Below are 18,645 nucleotides of genomic sequence, written 5' to 3'. Positions count from 1 at the left end.
GATGGCACTTGCCACCAGCAAGATTAGCAAAAATGTTTAAAAACATGTCAGATAGATGTTGGAAATGTAAACACAAGTCAGGTACTTATTACCATGTTTGGTAGAGATGTGCCAAAACAAAGAGTTATTGGAAAAAAATACATACGTGGCTAGAAAATTTTTTGGGAAAACATGTAGATTTTAAACCTGATTTTTTTATTAGCTATAATGCCAGAAAAGACTGATAAACAAAGCATATATTTGATGTTACATGTAATAACAGCGGCAAGAATTATATTCGCACAATATTGGAAAAATGAAGAAATTACCATCAGATGAAGAAATAATTAAAAAAATACTAGAATGTACGGAGATGGACAGACTGACTTTGAGGTTGAAAGAAAAAGAAGAAACAGAATATTACCAATATTAACTTGGGACTTATTTTATCAATGGCCAGAGAAAAGAATAAAGGATTAGGAATTAAATCTGTATTAGTGAATATAAAATTCAGACAACATGTTTGTTGAACAAGTACTACTGAATGTATGAAAAAAATCAATAAAAAACTTATATATATATATAAAAAGTCCAGAAATGCTTGTACTGCAAAGATTTCATTGATTAAAGCCAAATTCTACTTTTAGGAATAATTTTGAAGCAAACCATTTTCTGTTCCCTGGTACTTCTGGAACTTTGTCTGGAGAGTCTAGAGTTTCTTTGTATTGCCTAGTTGCCCATCAGAACAGGGCAGTAACCATTTTTTTGAGGGCAGAGATGAATGTCAACCTTCATTCCCCTCCTTCCTATTGCAAATTTAACCACCAGACAATTTTTCTATTTCAGCATCCTGAAGCATTTGACTTCCTGACAGGCCAACTCCAGCAGGCCACAGAAGAAGAAATGTCCATCCAGATGAGGCCATTGTTGCCAGGATTTAGGAGCTTTGAAGACCTTATGTCAGAATCCAATTATATTTCATTTCTATCTACCTACTCTGATATAAAACCAATTCTTACTCTCTTCTGGATTCTGTCATACTACGGAAGGGGAGGAGGGTAAGCATGGGGGTTTTATGACTCTCACTTCCTTCATTAACTACAAAGTGACCGGGTGTTTCTCTTTGAGAGGACTAACCATAACAATGCGGCCATCGTCTTTCATCCTACTCCCTCTGAAGTTCTCCCCTTTGCCGGCAGTGAGGGAAAAGGGGGGGGGGAATGCAACGCCTGGAATCTGGAAAAAGAGAAAATGAGTGATCGTGCCGACGGAGCGGACTGACGGATTGAATCGCCCGGAAGAACTGTGGGGTGGGGGCTGCTTGGGAACACTTTAAAACATTGAGTGGTGGGAGAGGATTCCCCAGATCCTGTCTAGCATGCCTGTAATCAGTTTCTCTTAATAAAGATTTCTGTTGGAAGAGACATTCCAAGAGTTCTGTCTTTTTAAGATGTAAAATTGAGGTGGGTCCTTACACCTTATCTATATTAGACCTATAGGTAGTCCTCAACTTATGACCAGTTACTTAGTGACCAAAGTTACAAAAGATCCTGAAAAAGGGGCTTGTTACCCAGATTCAAAGTTTTGATCTCCCCATTTGCAGTGCTTGGCACGGCCCACATTTATGGCCAATTACAGCATCCTGCGATTAGGTGACTGCAACTTGCGTTTTTTCCAGAAACTGCTGTCAGCGAAACCTGGATCTACTTAATGACTATGGTATTGGCTTTACAACTGTAGTATTCACTTTACAACAGCTGCAAAAACGATTGTAAAATCAGACACTATCACATGATGACCTACTTAAAAACTATCATGCCTTGCGACTAATTGCAGGCTCAATTACAGTTGTTAAGTCGGGGACTACTTGTATATTAACTGTATTAAAATAGCTAAAAAAATTGCCTTGTATGGTAGAAGGTTGCTAGTTCTAATTTTTAGCAGAAACATGTTTGTAATTACTGTTTTCTTCAGCTACTGTTTTCTTCTGTAAACTTCTTACTTCTTAGATATTCCTTAATGTCTTTCTAAATCATTATGAATAGAGCTGCCACAATTTTGCTTTATCACATGTAAAGATAACATTATATGAAGCAGAGCACTTTATCTCCCTATTTGACAAAACTATCTTATTGTATGAGAGATACAACACTGTAATAGCAGTAGACAGAAGGGACGGGGATAAAAATGCACTGGAAGGCGCAATGGAAGCATAATAGCAGCCATGGAAAGAATGATTAAAAATACAAATTTAACCCCAGAATATGCAGTGAGAAAGCCTAGCCCCAGAGTAAAACAAAATGTAAACATATTTAAATACAAATGTTCAGATTTATTTTGTAATTCACAGTTTCTACTGACACCATAAATCTGTTGTTTATTACAGATCCTAGTGTCGCAATTTTTTATGATTCACACAAACAGTCTAACCCTTCTGATTCTCATTGTGATTTAGGCCCACTTCACAATTCATATTCTTTTAATAAGTCTATCTCATTAGCTGTGTAGACTAAGTATATCACTATAAAACTAACATGAAAGCTGCAAAACATAGACTTTTTAAATAAGTCACATTACATATGAAATTTAGAAAAGACATTAGCTCTTTTAAGAAAACAAGGAGGCACTACTGAAAGTGCTCAATAAGTTAACTTATACAACATAATCTTGAAACTCCCCCCAAAGACCATCCTTATTATTCACTCTGGTGTACTCTCATTTCAGTTATATGATAAAAATTAAGTCAAATGAAAAAACACATACACATTTACACAAAAAGTGTAAAAACAGTCCCCATGTCCCAGTCTTCATCCAACCTCAAATTACTGAATAACCTTCCACAATCAGCTGCCCCCTGGATACTTTGGAATTCTTATAATTCCTAGTCAGCAAGTATTAGGCATGCTGGCAGGGGATAATGGGAATTGTATAGAACATGGTTGGGAAAATTGATATGATGTAAAAAAGCAGCTTTGAAAAATTGTTGACAAAATACTATTTGTTTTTTTTTAAAAAAAAAAACCTCAAAATATTTAGATGCTCCTCAGTACTTTTTTAGCCTATCACCCTACTACAACAGAATTTGTCATACAAAAACTTCCACTATGAAGTTTTCAATAAAATTTAAAGGTGACCAGAAACAGCTGTGACACCAAATGTTCCCACAGTTATATCTTTGTTTCCTTTGATGATATCATGTAGGCTTGGCAAGGACCCCGTCTTAGTCTGAATTCTTTTTATGAGTTTTTGCTGCTCTGGGGCTTTAGAACGTCTTCGCTTAAGAGATCTCTTCTCTGTTTTTGTCTTTTGGATTTGCCCATTGCACAAACCTCTGCACGCTGAAATGCCACAGAAGTAGGACTCTTCAGATTGTGATGAGGTTTCAGAACTTCCTTCTGATGGCGGACTTTTGTACAAAGAATGATATACATCACCAATATTAGAGAAGTCTCTCTGATTGGTAAAAGTCTTCTTGTTTTTTATTTCTCCATTAGCTATGTAATGATTTGTTTCAGCTATTGGCTTGACTGTTTCAATTCTCTCATTTTTATATTTGCAACGCTTCTTCTAAAAAAGAAAAATAGATTGTTTAGTTTAGTTTACTGATTAGACCATAGGCCATATCAAAATACAGAGTTCCAAACACAAATTATTAATACAATCCTATATAAAAACAATTTAAAATGAAATTGGAGTAAAATACAATAATATGATATATAGATAAGTAAAATAAAATAAAATTAGATTGTTAAGTGAAAGCCTCTTAACTCCTAGGACAAGTTTATATAATGCTGCTCTTAGGTCAGCTATAATAACATACCTTTTTTTCTGGGGAAAACTTCAATGGTTCTACAATGTAGAAGTCATCTGGGTTCACTAAAAGAAAAAAGGATATATAGATAGTACCTTAGTATTTTTGTATGTGTTATGTATATTCTTTCTTATTAAGACAGGCAATAACATTAAAAGTCAATAAAACCAGAAAAAATAATATAGCATATATAAGTGATACATTTAAAGTAGATTCTGAACTTGTTCTTTGAGTAGATTTTACACTATTCAGAACAGAACAGAACAGAACAGAACAGAACAGAACAGAACAGAACAGAAGCTGGAAGGGACCTTGGAGGTCTTCTAATCCAGCCCCCTGCTCGAGCAGGAGAACCTATACCATTTCAGACAACTGACTGTCCAGTCTCTTCTTAAAAACCTCACTGTTAGGAAGTTTCTCCTTAATTCCAGGTTGCTTCTCTCTTTGGTCAGTTTCCAGTCATTGTTTCTTGTCTTTCTCTCTGGTGCTTTGGAGAATAGTTTGACACCCTCTTCTTTGTGGCAGCCCCTCAAATACTGGAATACTGGTATCATGTCGCCCATTTCTTCTTTTCTTTAGACTAGCCAAATCCAAGTCCTGCAGCCGTTCTTCATATGTTTTAGTCTCCAGGCCTTTGATCATTTTAGTTGTTCTTCTCTGAACTTTTTCCAAGGTCTCAGCATCTTTTTTGTAGTATAGTGACCAAAATTGGTTGCAGTATTCCAGGTGTGGTCTTATTAGGGTTTTATAAAGTACTAATAAAGTACTAATACTTCGAGTGATCTTGATTCTATGCCTCTGTTTATACGGCCCAGGATTGTATTAGCTTTTTTGGCTGCTGCTGCACACTGATGGCTCATTGTCAAGTGATTGTGCAGTACGACTCCAAGGTCCCTCTCACAGTTGCTGTTTTTGAGCCAGCTCTTGCCTAATCTGTATTTAAATCTTTGACTTCTCCTGCCTAAATGTAAAACTTTGCTTTTCTCCACATTAAAACTCATTTTGTTGGATAGGGCCCATTGTTCAAGTTTGTCAAGATCTTTTTGGATACTGAGCTTGTCTTCTGGGGTGTTGGTTATTCCTGCCAATTTAGTGTCATCTGCAAATTTGATGAGTTCCCCTTTTATTCCCTCATCTAAATCATTAATGAAGATATTGAAGAGTACTGAGCCTAAGATGGAGCCTTGTGGTACCCCACTGCTTACTTCTCTCCATGTTGATGTAGTACCATTGAGCACTACTCGCTGAGTATCGTTTGTTAGCCAGCTACAGATCCATCTGATGGTGTTGTTGTCTATCCCACCTTTTTCTAGCTTACTAAGCAACAGGTTGTGGTCTACTTTATCAAATGCCTTACTGAAGTCCAAGTATACTATGTCCACAGCGTTTCGCTGGTCTACTAATTTAGTCACTTTATTAAAGAATGAAATGAGATTGGTTTGGCGTGATTTGTTTTTGACAAACCAATGCTGGCTACTGGTTGTAACTTTAGAGTAGAGCTGGAAGGGACCTTGGAGGTCTTCTAGACCAGCCCCCTGCTCAAGCAGGAGAACCTATACCATTTCAGACAAGTGACTGTCTAGTCCAGGGGTCGGCAACCTGAAACACTGAAAGAGCCACTTGGACCCGTTTCCCTCACAAAATAAAAAACTGGGAGCCGCAAAATGTGTGCATGTGTGCGCGCGCAACAGGGGGCTTGATTGAAGAGTGGAGCCTAAGGCAAGAAATGCACTGGCCCTGCCCCAGTCCAGCTCTGGTATGGACGGCTCTGCTGTCCTGGCTTCTCCTCCCCTCGGAAAAGACTGCTCCCCCCCGCCCCGCGCTCTCCCTCTCTGGGACTTTCTTCTTTCCGCCTTTTGGTGCATAGGTTCCGAGGGAGGGGAAGAGGGGGCCGACGGGGAGAAGGAGCTGCTGCGGCAAATCTTCCGAGGTGGCAGCAGACTCATTGTATGAGAGAGGTGAGCTCAGGCTCACCTATTTCAGCCTGCTGCGGGAGGCTGGAGTTGAGGCTTCTGGCTTGCTCTGGGAGGGGTGAGTGGAAAAGAGAGGATGAGAAGCGGAAAGTGGGAGAAAGGACGTCTTCCAGCTCTCTGGGGTTGTTTCATTGGGAGGGCGAGGAAGCAGCGGGGAAAGACAGCTCGGGAGGGAGCTAATGTGGCATGCTTCTCTTTGCAAACGAACGCAAAAGGTTTCGGGGTTTCGCTTGCCCGCCCGCCCAAGTGGAGACCCTGTGCCGCCCCTTCTCCTGTGGCCGGGGAAAGAGGACCGGCCCCGAGCCTGAACTGGAGGACTTTTTAGGATACCCCCCACCCCCTCCCCTGTCAGCTCAGGCACTGCGGCACTGCAGCAGGAGAGAACCCTCTGGACCTTTGGTATTCCTGGCTTGCTGGCGAGGCTTGCAAACTTGGCTCCCGCTGGGGAAGCAGCACCTTTTGGGGCAGGGGCTCTGAGCAATTGCATGCTTCGGGGAAGGAGCACAGAGGCCTGCAAGTAGGCAGACAGGCAGGCAGGCAGACGGTGGGCAGCATAAACTGAGCGGCGGCAGCTGGGCAGCATAAACTGAGCAGCGGCAGGAGGAAGGCAGGGCCTTGGCTTGTTGCTTATCAAGACCGTGCTCAGTTCATGCTGCCCAGTGTCTCTTGTTCTGCTGCAGCTCAAGCCCCTTTTCCGCCGCTGGAAGTACACCGCATTAGCTGGCACTGCAGGGGGTGGTCCCATGGCAATGCCTACAGTCCGGGCCGTGCACCACCAGTGTCTCCAGTCCCAAGTCGCGAGAAATATCTGGGCCCGAGTTGTCCGCTGCAAGGATGCCCTGCCCAGGGCAGCGCCACTAAACTGTCTTCTATGCCGCTGGCATCCCTGGGCTGGAGCAGTGAAAGCCGGTCAAGCTGGTCGTCAGGGTGCGGAACCGGGCCGCGGACGGCAGGCCTTGCTCACCGGCAACGCGGGAGCCTTACACGCCGACCAGTAGGTCTTCCGTGCCACTCCGCTTGGACCGCCGGCTTCTGGCTGCGGGTGTCAATGCTGCTAATATTGGATATTATTGCTTTGACAAGATATGCAGAACTGTCTGGTATTTTTAGAGTTAATTCAGATGATGGGGGGGGGGGGAGATAAGGACTGCGCCCGGGAAGGGAATGGAAGTGAATCTTTGCCCTCCAGGTTGATTGGAAAATTTGAATCATGACAGCAAAATAGGGGAGGGGAATAGCCTAGAATGTTATGTGCAAAGGAAGGGAAATTCAGATCTTGGCATCCATCCATGCTATGCCGACATTCTGTTACACTGTAATAAAGGCTTTTAGGATAAACAATGCCTGGAAGTTCTTTGAAGTGTTTCATTAGTCGGAACCTTGACATCATGCCAAGATCTACAAACTTTTCAAACCATTTAGGGGTCCCGGCCCCCAGTCGCTGTTCCTAAAGTAAAGGGAGAGGCTGACGAAGATCTCATTATGGAAGAAGAAAGATTGCCTGAGGCCAGCACCCTGGCAGCAGCAGCTTCCCCGGGGGGGGGGGGGAGCGACAGAGAAAGAACTCTGGCAGATCTCCCAACTGGGAGCAAAGACTTCAAAAGCAGAATGGTGGAGAGCTAACGAATTGCCTGCCACTCAGGTTTTGGGTGAGTCACTGGAAAGATTTCAAAACCCAGAGGTGAAAAGCAGAAATCAATTCCTGCAGAGAGGAGCCTACAGCCCTTCCATTGCAGATCAAAAAGCCTTTCAGATCCTGTCTTCCCCTACCAGTGACTCCAACCCTGAAGAGAGAGGGAATCCCAGTCTGAGGCCTCTGCAGCAATGGGGAGATTGGGTTCCCCAGCGGGTAAATGGTCAACGACCTCTGAGCTTGCTGCAACTGATAGAAGCCTTGCAACAGTTTGGGGTGGTGCAGAAGCCAGGAGATCAGCAGCTGGTGGGAGAACGACCACAGCAAGGAGATTGGCCACAGCCCTCGAACATACAACCCCTGGGCATAAATCTGCAGCCAGGATGGGGCCAGCAGCAACAGCCACAATGGGACCCCCAACAGCCTATAATTGCACCACTTTCCAGAGCAACCTTCGATGGGGACCTAGAGAAGCTGGTTTTTTTCCTCAACCAAGTGCATTCTCTTCGTCTCTGCGTAGGTTTCTTCGTCTCTGCGTAGACTATAAAGGTCTCAATGCTGTGAGTGTGGAAAACAAATACCCCTCCCCCTCCTAAAGGACTTATTAACCCATCTGGCTAAGGGGAGTGTCTTCACTAAATTAGACCTGAGAGAGGCATATTACCAGGTGAGAATAAAGGAGGGAGACGAGTGGAAAACTGCCTTCAACAGACCTATGGGGAGCTATCAATTCAAGGTCATGCCATTTGGACTACAGGGGCCCCCAGCCGTGTTCATGCAGTTGATTAATGAGGCCCTACATGATCACTTGTACAAAGGGGTTTTGGTGTATCTTGATGACATCCTGATATACAGCACGAATATGACTGATCACATAAAGATGGTGAGAGAAGTGTTAAAGAAACTATTGAATGCCAAGCTTTATGCCAAATTGTCAAAATGTGAATTTCACCAGACCCAATTAGATTATCTTGGCTACAGAATTTCCAACAAGGGCATTGAAATGGATCCAGCCAAGGTGAAAGCTATAATCGAATGGCAGCCCCCCAAAACTTGCAAACAGCTCCAGTGTCAAAGCTGCTAACATTGGATGTTCTTGCTCTGACAAAATATGCAGAGCTGTGTGGTATTTTTAGAGTTAACTCAGAAAACGCTGGGAGGGGAGGTGGAAGAATGTATGAGCTGCAAACGGAAGAGAACCTTTGCCCTTCAAACTAATTGGAGAACGTGAATCATGACAGCAAAATAAGGGAGGGAAAATGCTAGCAAAAATAACTGCTCGGGGGTGGAGATTTCAGAACTTAGCATCCCCTCTTCATCCGTGCCGACATTTTGTCACATGAATAAAAAGACTTTTTAGGATAAACAATGCCTGGAAGTTCTTTGAAGTGTTTCATTAGTTGGAACCATGACATCATGCTAAGATCTGAAATCCTTTTCAAACGACCTGGGGTCCTGAACTCCATCCGCTGTCTCTAGGCTTGAGAGGAGCTGGTAAAGATTCAGGGAAGGAAAATCTATCATGAAAAAAGTGAGTTTGCTTGAAGACCCAGCAGCTGCTGATAACCCAGAGGAGGACACAACAGACAGCATGCTGTGGGAAGATGAATTCTGGCAGATCTCCCAGCTGGGAGCAAAGACTTCAAAAGCAGAATGGTGGAGAGCTAACGAATCGCCTCCTACTCAAGCTTTGGGTGAATCACTGGAAAGATTTCAAAACCCAGATGTGAAAAGCAGAAATGAATTCCTGCAGAGAGGAACCTACAGCCCTTCCATTGCAGATCAGAAAGCCTTTCAGATCCTGTCTTCCCCTGCCAGGGACTCCAGCCCTGAAGAGAGAGGGAATCCCAGTCTGTGGCCTCTGCAGCAATGGGGAGATTGGCACCCCCCACAGGTAGATGATCAGCAGCATCTGAGCTTGCCACAGCTAATAGAGGCCTTACAACAGCTTGGGGTGGTGCAGAAGCCAGGAGATCAGCAGCTGGTGGGAAGACGACCACAGCAAGGAGATTGGTCATCACCCCCGAACCTACAGTAACCGCTGAGGGACTTACAGCAACAGGGGGCATGGCCACAGCCCCTGAACGTGCAACCCCTGGGCATGAACCAGCAACCAGGATGGGGCCAGCAGCAACAGCCACAGTGGGGACCCCAACAGGCTATAATTGCACCCCTTTTCAGAGCAACCTTCGATGGGGACCCGGAGAAACTGATTTTCTTCCTCAACTAAGTATGCTCTCATTTGAAAGTCTGGGCTTATCTGTACCCAGACCCAGGTGCCATGGTCAATGTGATAGCATCCAGCCTAGAGGGAGAAGCATCCGAATGGCTGAACAATTTATACAATGAGCAAGCTCCCGAATTGGAGGACCCCCACCACTACCTCCTAGGGCTGAGAGAAAAATTTGAGGACCCATCTCTTGACCTAAAGGCAAGAGAACAAATCCACAAAATAAAACAAGCTGGCAGGCCTGCCCTGGAGTACGTGCGAGAATTTCGTAAGTTAGCAGGTCGAATAGAGGGGTGGCCAGAGCAATCCCTAATCCATCACTTCATAGAGGGATTAGATGATCACCTCTCTCAAGCCTGCATCTATCGAGGAGTACCTGATCAGCTGCAAGAATGGTACCAGGCAGCGGTGAAGCTAGACGTTCAGCTCGCCCGCTATAAGAAACCTCATCCACCTGAATCCGAGCAGCAACCAGAGCAACCCGAACAGCAATCACCCCCCCGAAAGCCTCCAACTACTGCAATGGCTGAGACCCAGGCCACCTACAGGCCCATCAATTAAGTGTTTCCGGTGCGGGCAGGAGGGACACTGAGCAGCAAACTGTCCAGTCCCCTATCCCCGACTACAGAGCAGACTGGAACCAGCCATTGACTTTGCTTGTCAAAAGGTTGCAAAAAGGGATCATATGACCCTGGAACATTGTAATAATTATAAATGTGAATCAGTTGCCAAGCATCCAAATATAAATCACATGACCCTGGGCATGCTGCAATGGTCATAAGTGTGAAAAATGGTCATAAGCCATTTCAGTGCAATTGCAACTTTGAACAGGTTTTTGTTTTTTTGGGTCATCAAGTTTTTGACACCTTGCTAGGTGGTACTCGAATACTGCCATAGCCTAAAAGTGGTACAGTCGGTGAAAAGGTTGAAAAGACCTGATCTGGACTGTGATAGACCTGTTCTCGAAGCAAGCTCATTTCATCGTCTGCAAAGGACTCCCATCTGCCTAACGACTGACCAAATTGTTCCTGAAACATATGTACCGGCTGCATGGCGCCCCTAAGCGAATAATTTCGGACAGGGGGGTGCAGTTCACAGCGACGTTTTGGAAGAGTTTTCTTAAATTAATTGGATCATCTCAAGGTTTATCATTTGCTTTTCATCCAGCCACCAATGGGGCTGCAGAATCCGCTAACAAAATGGTGGAGCAATATCTTAGATGCTACGTTTCTTACCAACAGACAAACTGGACTGACCTACTCTCTTTTGCGGAGGTGGTGTACAATAATTCTGTGCACAGCAGCACCGGCTACACGCCTTTCAGAGTGGCCACAGGAAAAGAGTTCAGCCCAATACCTGAATACCCTCAGGTGCCCTCCGCTTCCTAGACACTTGACCAATGGGTGAAGGGGTAGGAAGAAGTTTGGAGAAACAGAAAAACTGCTTTAAAAAAGACTTTTGAAACCTATAAAAAACAGGCTGATAGAAAGAGGGCTCCCCAAAGAACATTCCAAGTTGGGGAAAAGGTTTATCTGTCAACTAAATATTTATGCCTCAAATTGCCCAGCAAGAAATTGGGACCAAAATTCTTGGGGCCTTTTCCCATAGTAAGGATTATCAATCCGGTCACCGTAGAACTAAAACTCCCTAGAATTTTAGGGAGAATTCACCCAGTCTTCCATTGCAGCTTGTTGAAACCTTATCGGGGCTTTGTCCCCAAAGCAAGTACGGTGGGCACAGTACTTTAACCACTTCAACTTCACTCTAAAGTACATACCAGGAGGAAAAAACTTCCTAGCTGATGCGCTATCCCGATTACCCCAATACAAAAGTGAACATGAGGAAAGATGGCTTGGCTTACAAGGGGGGGAAATTGTATTTGCCTGAAGCCCTCCGTCTTAATGCTCTCAAACAGCCACCAACAGACAAACTGGATTGACCTCCTCCCTTTTGCGGAGGTTGCGTACAATAATTCTGTTCACAGCAGTACCGGCTACACGCCTTTCAGAGTAGCCACGGGAAAAGAGTTCAGCCCAATACTTGAATACCCTCAGGTGCCCTCCGCCTCCCAGACACTTGATCAATGGGTGAGGGGGTGGGAAGAAGTTTGGAGAAACATGAAAACTGTATTAAAAAAGTCTTCCGAGACCTACAAAAAGCAGGCTGATAAAAAGAGGGCTCCCCAAAAAAACATTCCAAGTTGGGGAAAAGGTTTATCTGTCAACTAAATATTTATGCCTCAAATTGCCCAGCAAGAAATTGGGACCAAAATTCTTGGGGCCTTTCCCCATAGTAAGGATCATCAACCCCATCACAGTAGAATTGAAACTCCCTAGGCTTTTAGGGAGGATTCACCCTGTCTTCCATTGCAGCTTGTTGAAACCTTATTGGGGCTCCACTTTAAGACCTCCCCCTAAGAAGGCACCCGGGCCCCTCGTAGTTGCGGGACAGACTCACTATGAAGTGAAACGTATTCTTGACTCTAGAATTTTTTAAGGGAAATTGCAGTACCTAGTACAATGGAAGGGGTGCTCGCTGTCCGAGGCTACTTGGGTGAAATCTAACGATGTGAAGGCTGACCGACCCATCAAAAGATTTCATGAGAAAAACCCAAACAAACCAAGGGATAATCCCTGACATATGCTTTTGTTCACATACAGGACCTATCCTTTTTGTAAGGGGGGCCGGATGTCAATGCTGCTAATATTGGATATTATTGCTTTGACAAGATATGCAGAACTGTCTGGTATTTTTAGAGTTAATTCAGATGATGGGGGGGGGGAGGAGAAAGATAAGGACTGCACGCGGGAAGGGAACGGAAGTGAAGCTTTGCCCTCCAGGTTGATTGGAAAATGTGAATCATGACAGCAAAATAGGGGAGGGGAATAGCCTGGAATGTTATGTGCAAAGGAAAGGAAATTCAGATCTTGGCATCCATCCATGCTGTGCCGACACTCTGTTACACTGTAATAAAGGCTTTTAGGATAAACAATGCCTGGAAGTTCTTTGAAGTGTTTCATTAGACGGAACCTTGACAACGGGACTGCTTCCCTCCGGAGCTGTCTTTTCCCACCCTCCCGTTTATGTCGAGCCCACGGGGTTTGACAGGTGGACGGCATCCCACAAACCAAAGAAGTTGAACCAATCAATTCAAACATTGAGAGTTTTTTTTCGTGAGAAGTTTGAATTGATTGGTTCAACTTTTTTATAAACAAGTTTTATTAGTTTTTTTAATTTTTACATCAAAGTGCTCAAGAAACACTGTGGTGATGGGGTAATCAATCATCCAAAGACAAAGTCACATATACATAACTCAAATTAATTCATTAAATGTTCCCTCTCTATTTCCCTCAAATAGTATAACATATTTAGGTTAATCCATTTCTACATTACATCCAAATCCTGTTTTTAAGATTTACTAATTTACAATTACCATAATCCAATTTAATCTTGAATAAACATATTATTAGCACTTCGGGTATCCCATCTACAATACACATAATATTCTGACAGTAACAGTCTAAAATCTCTCTTATTTCTTCTTCCACTACAAAATGGTTATCCTACTTAAAATAAAAATATTACTCTACTCTATTTTAAATATATAATCTATCAGTCAATCTATTTCTATAAAAAATCATTTCAGCCCATTAGATAAGATTTAAATTTCATCCAAATAATTATCATATCTAAAACAAGCATATTGTTACACAAAATATCATCTTGCTAATTTCACATACTCAGTTAATTGTTAAGTTAGTCCAGATCTCTAAAGCCTTTTTAACCCATTAAGTAAAATTTTAAATCACATTTTTAAATCTAACTCTAGCTTTCTTTCTGTGCCAGGCCGGTTTCCATAATACCGCATCTGTACCATCAAATCTCAGTATTTGAGTACGGGTATTTATCGACACATCAATCTGGTCTAAGTTCTCTTCCCTTTCTTCCAGTATCATCTGGATAGTATAGTCAATTTTGTCCCATGTTGTAGTTACTAGTTGATTATCCAGATTATCACAGCTTTTAATAGATCACATCTGAAAGTCAGTTACTGTTGCTTTTAAGACTGCAAGTATTTCAGTTGAAGTCATTCTTTGATCATCAGAGTTCTCCATAATTTGTACGTAGGCTTGTGAAATATCCTCTTCTGTAGTAATTAGTTGACTTGTGGAATGATCAATTAGAGTCTCAGTTTGAGATTTTAAGTCAAGCGTTTTTCTAGAGCTCAATTGATCAGTAGCTTCTTCCTCCATCTCTTTAAATTGTGTGCACTGTTGCATATAGGCCTCTTTAAAGCTAGTCTGTTCCTCCTTTATTGTTCCTTGGCCTATAGGTTGGTCCATTAAAATTTGAAATTCAGTTTGTGGTTCTGCAAAATGATCTTTAATTTTTCTCCAAGATTTCATGTACTCTGTAGCTTCCAGGATTTTTTCCAATATAAGCTCATAATTAAGTTGTGGGTAAGATTCCTCCATTTCCATGATAAAATAGTCTTTTAGTCTTTTAGTAGAAGCTATATTTATTAGAAGTCAACAAATATCCACCTCCACAATTTCTAGTAAGCAAATTCAGCCCACAGTTGCTTCAAGGCTTTTATCTTTTCCCTTTTATTATCATTTGAAAGTCAAATCCATCTTCAAACACCAAGAGAAAGTACAATTGCAGTAACACCTTTCACCACAAGATGTCCTCAGTAGGCTGTAAAATCTTTTTTTCCGATTTATTTTTTTTAATCTCATTAGGAAAATAGAAAAAAATGCAAATAACTCCAGCATAGTAGATAAAATAATAATAATGTTCTATGATAAGGATTTTTTTCAGGGCCCCCAAATATCCCAAAAATTAAATATCCAATAAAAATTTACTGTTTTATAGTCTTGTTCAAAGCTTTTTTTCCCAAGTAAACAAACGCCGCTCTCTTAGGGCAGGGAAGTCATTCAGAGGCTTTTTACAGGAAAATAGTTGGAAAGAAATAGAGGGGAGGTCTCACCCAGATTTCTCCACGGTGGTTCTTCACACTTAGCTGTTCTTCTGACTTTCAGCTGGTGCAGTTAGGTGATCGGCCATTTTACTGGCCGATCTTTTCTCCGACGGCTAGCTCGGACCGCGGAAGGAGCTGCTGCTCTTCCGCAGTCAATGAGGGCCTTGAGGGTGGCCATCCCTCCAGGGTGACTTTTCGACCCGATTAAGGGTCTGCCAGCGGAGGGAAAGCAGCCGGCAAAGAGATGGAGCTCTCCGCATGACTGCACACACCGCAATCCGGAACCGGAAATCGGTTCAACTTTTTTAGTCCCACTTTTTTTGGGGGGGCTGCAAAATGGCTGGGAGCCGCAGGAGACGGCTGAAAGAGCCGCATGCAGCTCCGGAGCCGCGGGTTGCCGACCCGTGGTCTAGCCTCTTCTTAAAAATCTCCAGTGATGGAGCGCCCACAATTTCTGGAGGCAAGCTGTTCCATTGGTTAATTGTCCTCACTGTCAGGAAGTTTCTCCTTAATTCCAGGTTGCTTCTCTCTTTGTTCAGTTTCCAACCATTGTTTCTTGTTTTTGCCCTCTGATGCTTTGGTGAATAACGTGACCCCCTCTTCTTTGTGGCATCCCCTCAAATACTGGAATACTGCTATCATGTCTCCCCTATTTCTTCTTTTCTTTAGACTAGCCAGACCTAAGTCTTGCAGCTGTTCTTTGTATGTTTTAGTCTCCAGGCCTTTGATCATCTTAGCTGCTCTTGTCCAAATTTTTTCCAAGCTCTTAACATCTTTTTTCTGATATGGTGACCAAAATTGGTTGCAGTATTCCAGGCATGGTCTTACTAGGGTTTTATATAGTGGTACTAATACTTTGCGTACTCTTGATTCTATGCCTCTGTTTATACAACCCAGGATTGTATTAGCTGTTTTGGCTGCTTCTGCACACTGCTGGCTCATGGTCTAGTGATCATCCCCTAGAACTCCAAGGTCCCTCTCATAATTTGTTAGTTTTTAGTTGTTCACAGATCTGGTTTTTGATTATCTTTTCCAGGATCTTCCTAGGTATTGAGTTATGCTGGCTGTTAGTTATGGTTAAGTCTGTAGCCAGATGCCCAGCAGATAAGAAAATTGCAGCTTAGACTTCCAGTTTGCCATCACAGTCGCCGCGGACGCTGGAAGTTGAGCTCCATCTTCCGTGTTCGATTTCGCACCGCTGGGGGACCCTGGAAAGGGTCAAAAGTTGCCTTGTAGGGGCGGCAAGCAAGGAGGGGATCCCTGCTTGATTGCGGGAGGGCGATAATCCTTCCACTTGATCCGGGGAGCCCTCCAAACCGGCGGACGAATGACCGGCCATAGAAATATGGCCCGTCACTAGGCTGCAGACAGCCAAAGTCAAACTTACCACCAGGCACTTCTAAAGCAGCGCGGATGAGACTGGGTAAGATCTGAACCTCTCTTCAATCCTAACTTCTTTTCTACCTGTATAAGCTGCCCAAAGTATTTTTCCCCCTGTGAAGAGAGGGAAGGGAAATCCTATCCCACCCTCTAAGAGCAGCGGTGACTGACTATCTAGGGGAGTTTAAAAGGTTGAAAGAATAACCTTATTTTAACTGGATTTATATGTTTCTAAAATTTGGGGACCAAAAGAATTCTTATCCCTATTGAAGATTTGGGTTTTTACTTGCAAAAAAGAAGTAAAATTTGAAAAAAATTATAAAAAATTTGGACTTAAAAAACCTTAAACGGCATTGGTGACATCTTGTGCCTAAACCTGATACTACAACCTGTTATTGTCTAAAAAAGACTTGGCTTGAAGCCCAGACTACAGATAAGACTCCTTCAACCTTGGCAGATATCAGCTGTGAGAAGCTCAGCTGTGTTCTATACCCAGTGATAAAATTATTTTCATTCCCTGATTGTAAAGCTTTTAATTTAATACACCACTAAGAGAACATGGATGAAGATCAGGAACATATTCTTTCTATGTTGAAAGCAATTCATGAAACTATTCTTATAGCTTCTGATGAAATGTCAGCTTAGATATTCAAACCCTAACTTTGACTACAATTAAAGAATCAACTACGCAGAACACAATAGAAGAAGTGGAACAATCAAACACTATGATAGAGGATTCAATGGACCAACAAACACAGTTAATGGAAAACCCACAAAAGGGACTGATAACACTGAAAATGGAAAAGACTTTCTATATAAACCAGAAGAAATCTGAGGAGCAAGAAGAAGAACAGACCAAAGGGAAGATAAACATTCCAGGACAACTACGGGGAGATGGAATAGTCCTTCCAAAAGAATGGCGATTGGATGGTCTCTTCTATTTCAAATAATATATACAATAACAGAGGGAGATCTATTTGATGATTTAAAAGCATGAACATGGAAGGTGAGTTGGCAAAGAAAGCTAGAATAAGGCTGAAGAAAATTGGGGTTTGGATTCATTAGTGAGGATATCATGTTATTAATTAAAATAGAATATACTCAAACAGACAAGATATATACTTTGAATACTAGATTATGCTATGAATTGAGATAAAGAAAACTTTGGTCATTTAAAACTTGGAAATATAAATATCAAAAGTTAAATTTGAATATTGATGGGAAATTAAAAATTGGGGAAAACAAATAAATAGGATATTGTCTGTCTATAAAGATTGATTGTAAAAGTAATTGCTATATATAAGTTAATTTTTTTTGATAAATGTAATAAACATTTAGTTACCTAAAACTTGGAAATTATAAATATTAAATGTTAAATTTAAATATTGATGGGAAACTAAAAATTGGGAAAAACTAATTACAGGATATTGTCTATAAAGATCGAATGTTAAAGCAATTATGATATGTATAAGCTAACAACTACTGATAAATGTAGCAATATTATTTTTACTTAATTGATATAATAAGAATTGTATTAGCTTAAACATGAGACAGTAAATACTAAGGGAAAAAGAGAAAAAATATTTAATGTGGTAGTTTGAGATTTGTACTAAAGAGACTTGTATGCTATTGAATTATTGATTAACCCAGCCGCCACATTGCTTTTTAAATACTTAAATGTAAAATTAGAAAATTAATAAAACTTTTCAAAAAAAGAAGAAAATTGCAGTTTAGTTTGACCTTTCATGATTAGGAGTCTCTGCATCTTGTATCCTGCCTTACGTGTCATCACTAGTCTGTTCTTGAATGGCCAGAAACTGAGGGAAAAATAACTTCCTTTCAACACTGTATTTCATTTGAGAAAATTTATAGCCCATTAATTCCTCCATGAATTAATGAGTTGAAAAAGCTGTTATTTATCAAACATAATCAAGATGGAGATTAAGAAAAAATAATATATAACTTCTGTAAATTAAACACCTTTTAGAATTTGTAACCTTACATATCATTGGAGAATTTGTGATTTTTGCAAAATTTTTAGCTAATAGATTAATGCAAGTATTGAAATGGATTATACATGTGGACCAATCTGGATTTATAACTGGTAGATACATGAAGAATAATGTTAGACAAATTGTAAATCTGCTTGAATATTTGGATAAAAATAATCAAATTCCAGCGGCTTTTATATTTCTGGATGCTGAAAAGGCGTTTGACAAACTGGACTGGCAATTTTTGTTACGACTGGTGGAGAGAATGAATTTTGGGGACAGATTCCTGTCAGTGTTAAAGGCTATTTACCAATTACAATCAGCACAAGTGGTAGTAAATGGAGGATTGACAGACTCATTTAAAATTGAGAAAGGTACGAGACAAGGATGTCCACTATCACCTCTATTATTTGTTTTGACTTTGGAGATTTTATTAATTAAGGTTCGAGAATCACCGGTTATAAAAGAAATAACTTTGGACAAGAATGATTATAAGCTTAGAGCTTTTGCTGACGATCTGGTTTTCACTCTATCTCAACCGATTGACTCAGTAAGAAATTTGACACAGATTTTGACTCAGTATGGGAAAGTTTCTGGATTTAAAGTAAATAATAATAAGACTAAAATATTAGCTAAAAATATGTCAACGAAAGATAAAGAGACTTTA

At 41.5% G+C, this 18,645-nt stretch overlaps 1 protein-coding gene across 1 annotated transcript in view; it reads right to left on the bottom strand.

Annotated features, from left to right (window-relative positions):
* Nucleotides 1–2,299: 2,299 nt before the first annotated feature.
* SUCO (SUN domain containing ossification factor) overlaps nucleotides 2,300–18,645 on the bottom strand; it is a 178,808-nt gene continuing 162,462 nt past the window's right edge. Inside the window, exons 23-24 of the mRNA XM_029284770.1 lie at nucleotides 3,800–3,855; nucleotides 2,300–3,546 (exon numbers count right to left, since the gene is read on the bottom strand). Coding sequence (XP_029140603.1) covers nucleotides 3,103–3,546; nucleotides 3,800–3,855 — 500 coding nt within the window. The 3' untranslated portion in view covers nucleotides 2,300–3,102. The remainder of the gene's footprint in view (nucleotides 3,547–3,799; nucleotides 3,856–18,645) is intronic.

The sequence above is a fragment of the Protobothrops mucrosquamatus genome, unplaced genomic scaffold (genome assembly GCF_001527695.2).
Source record: "Protobothrops mucrosquamatus isolate PMUCROS unplaced genomic scaffold, P.Mucros_1.0 scaffold926, whole genome shotgun sequence".
NCBI lineage: Eukaryota > Metazoa > Chordata > Lepidosauria > Squamata > Viperidae > Protobothrops > Protobothrops mucrosquamatus.
This window is presented reverse-complemented; position numbering and strand designations above follow the sequence as displayed.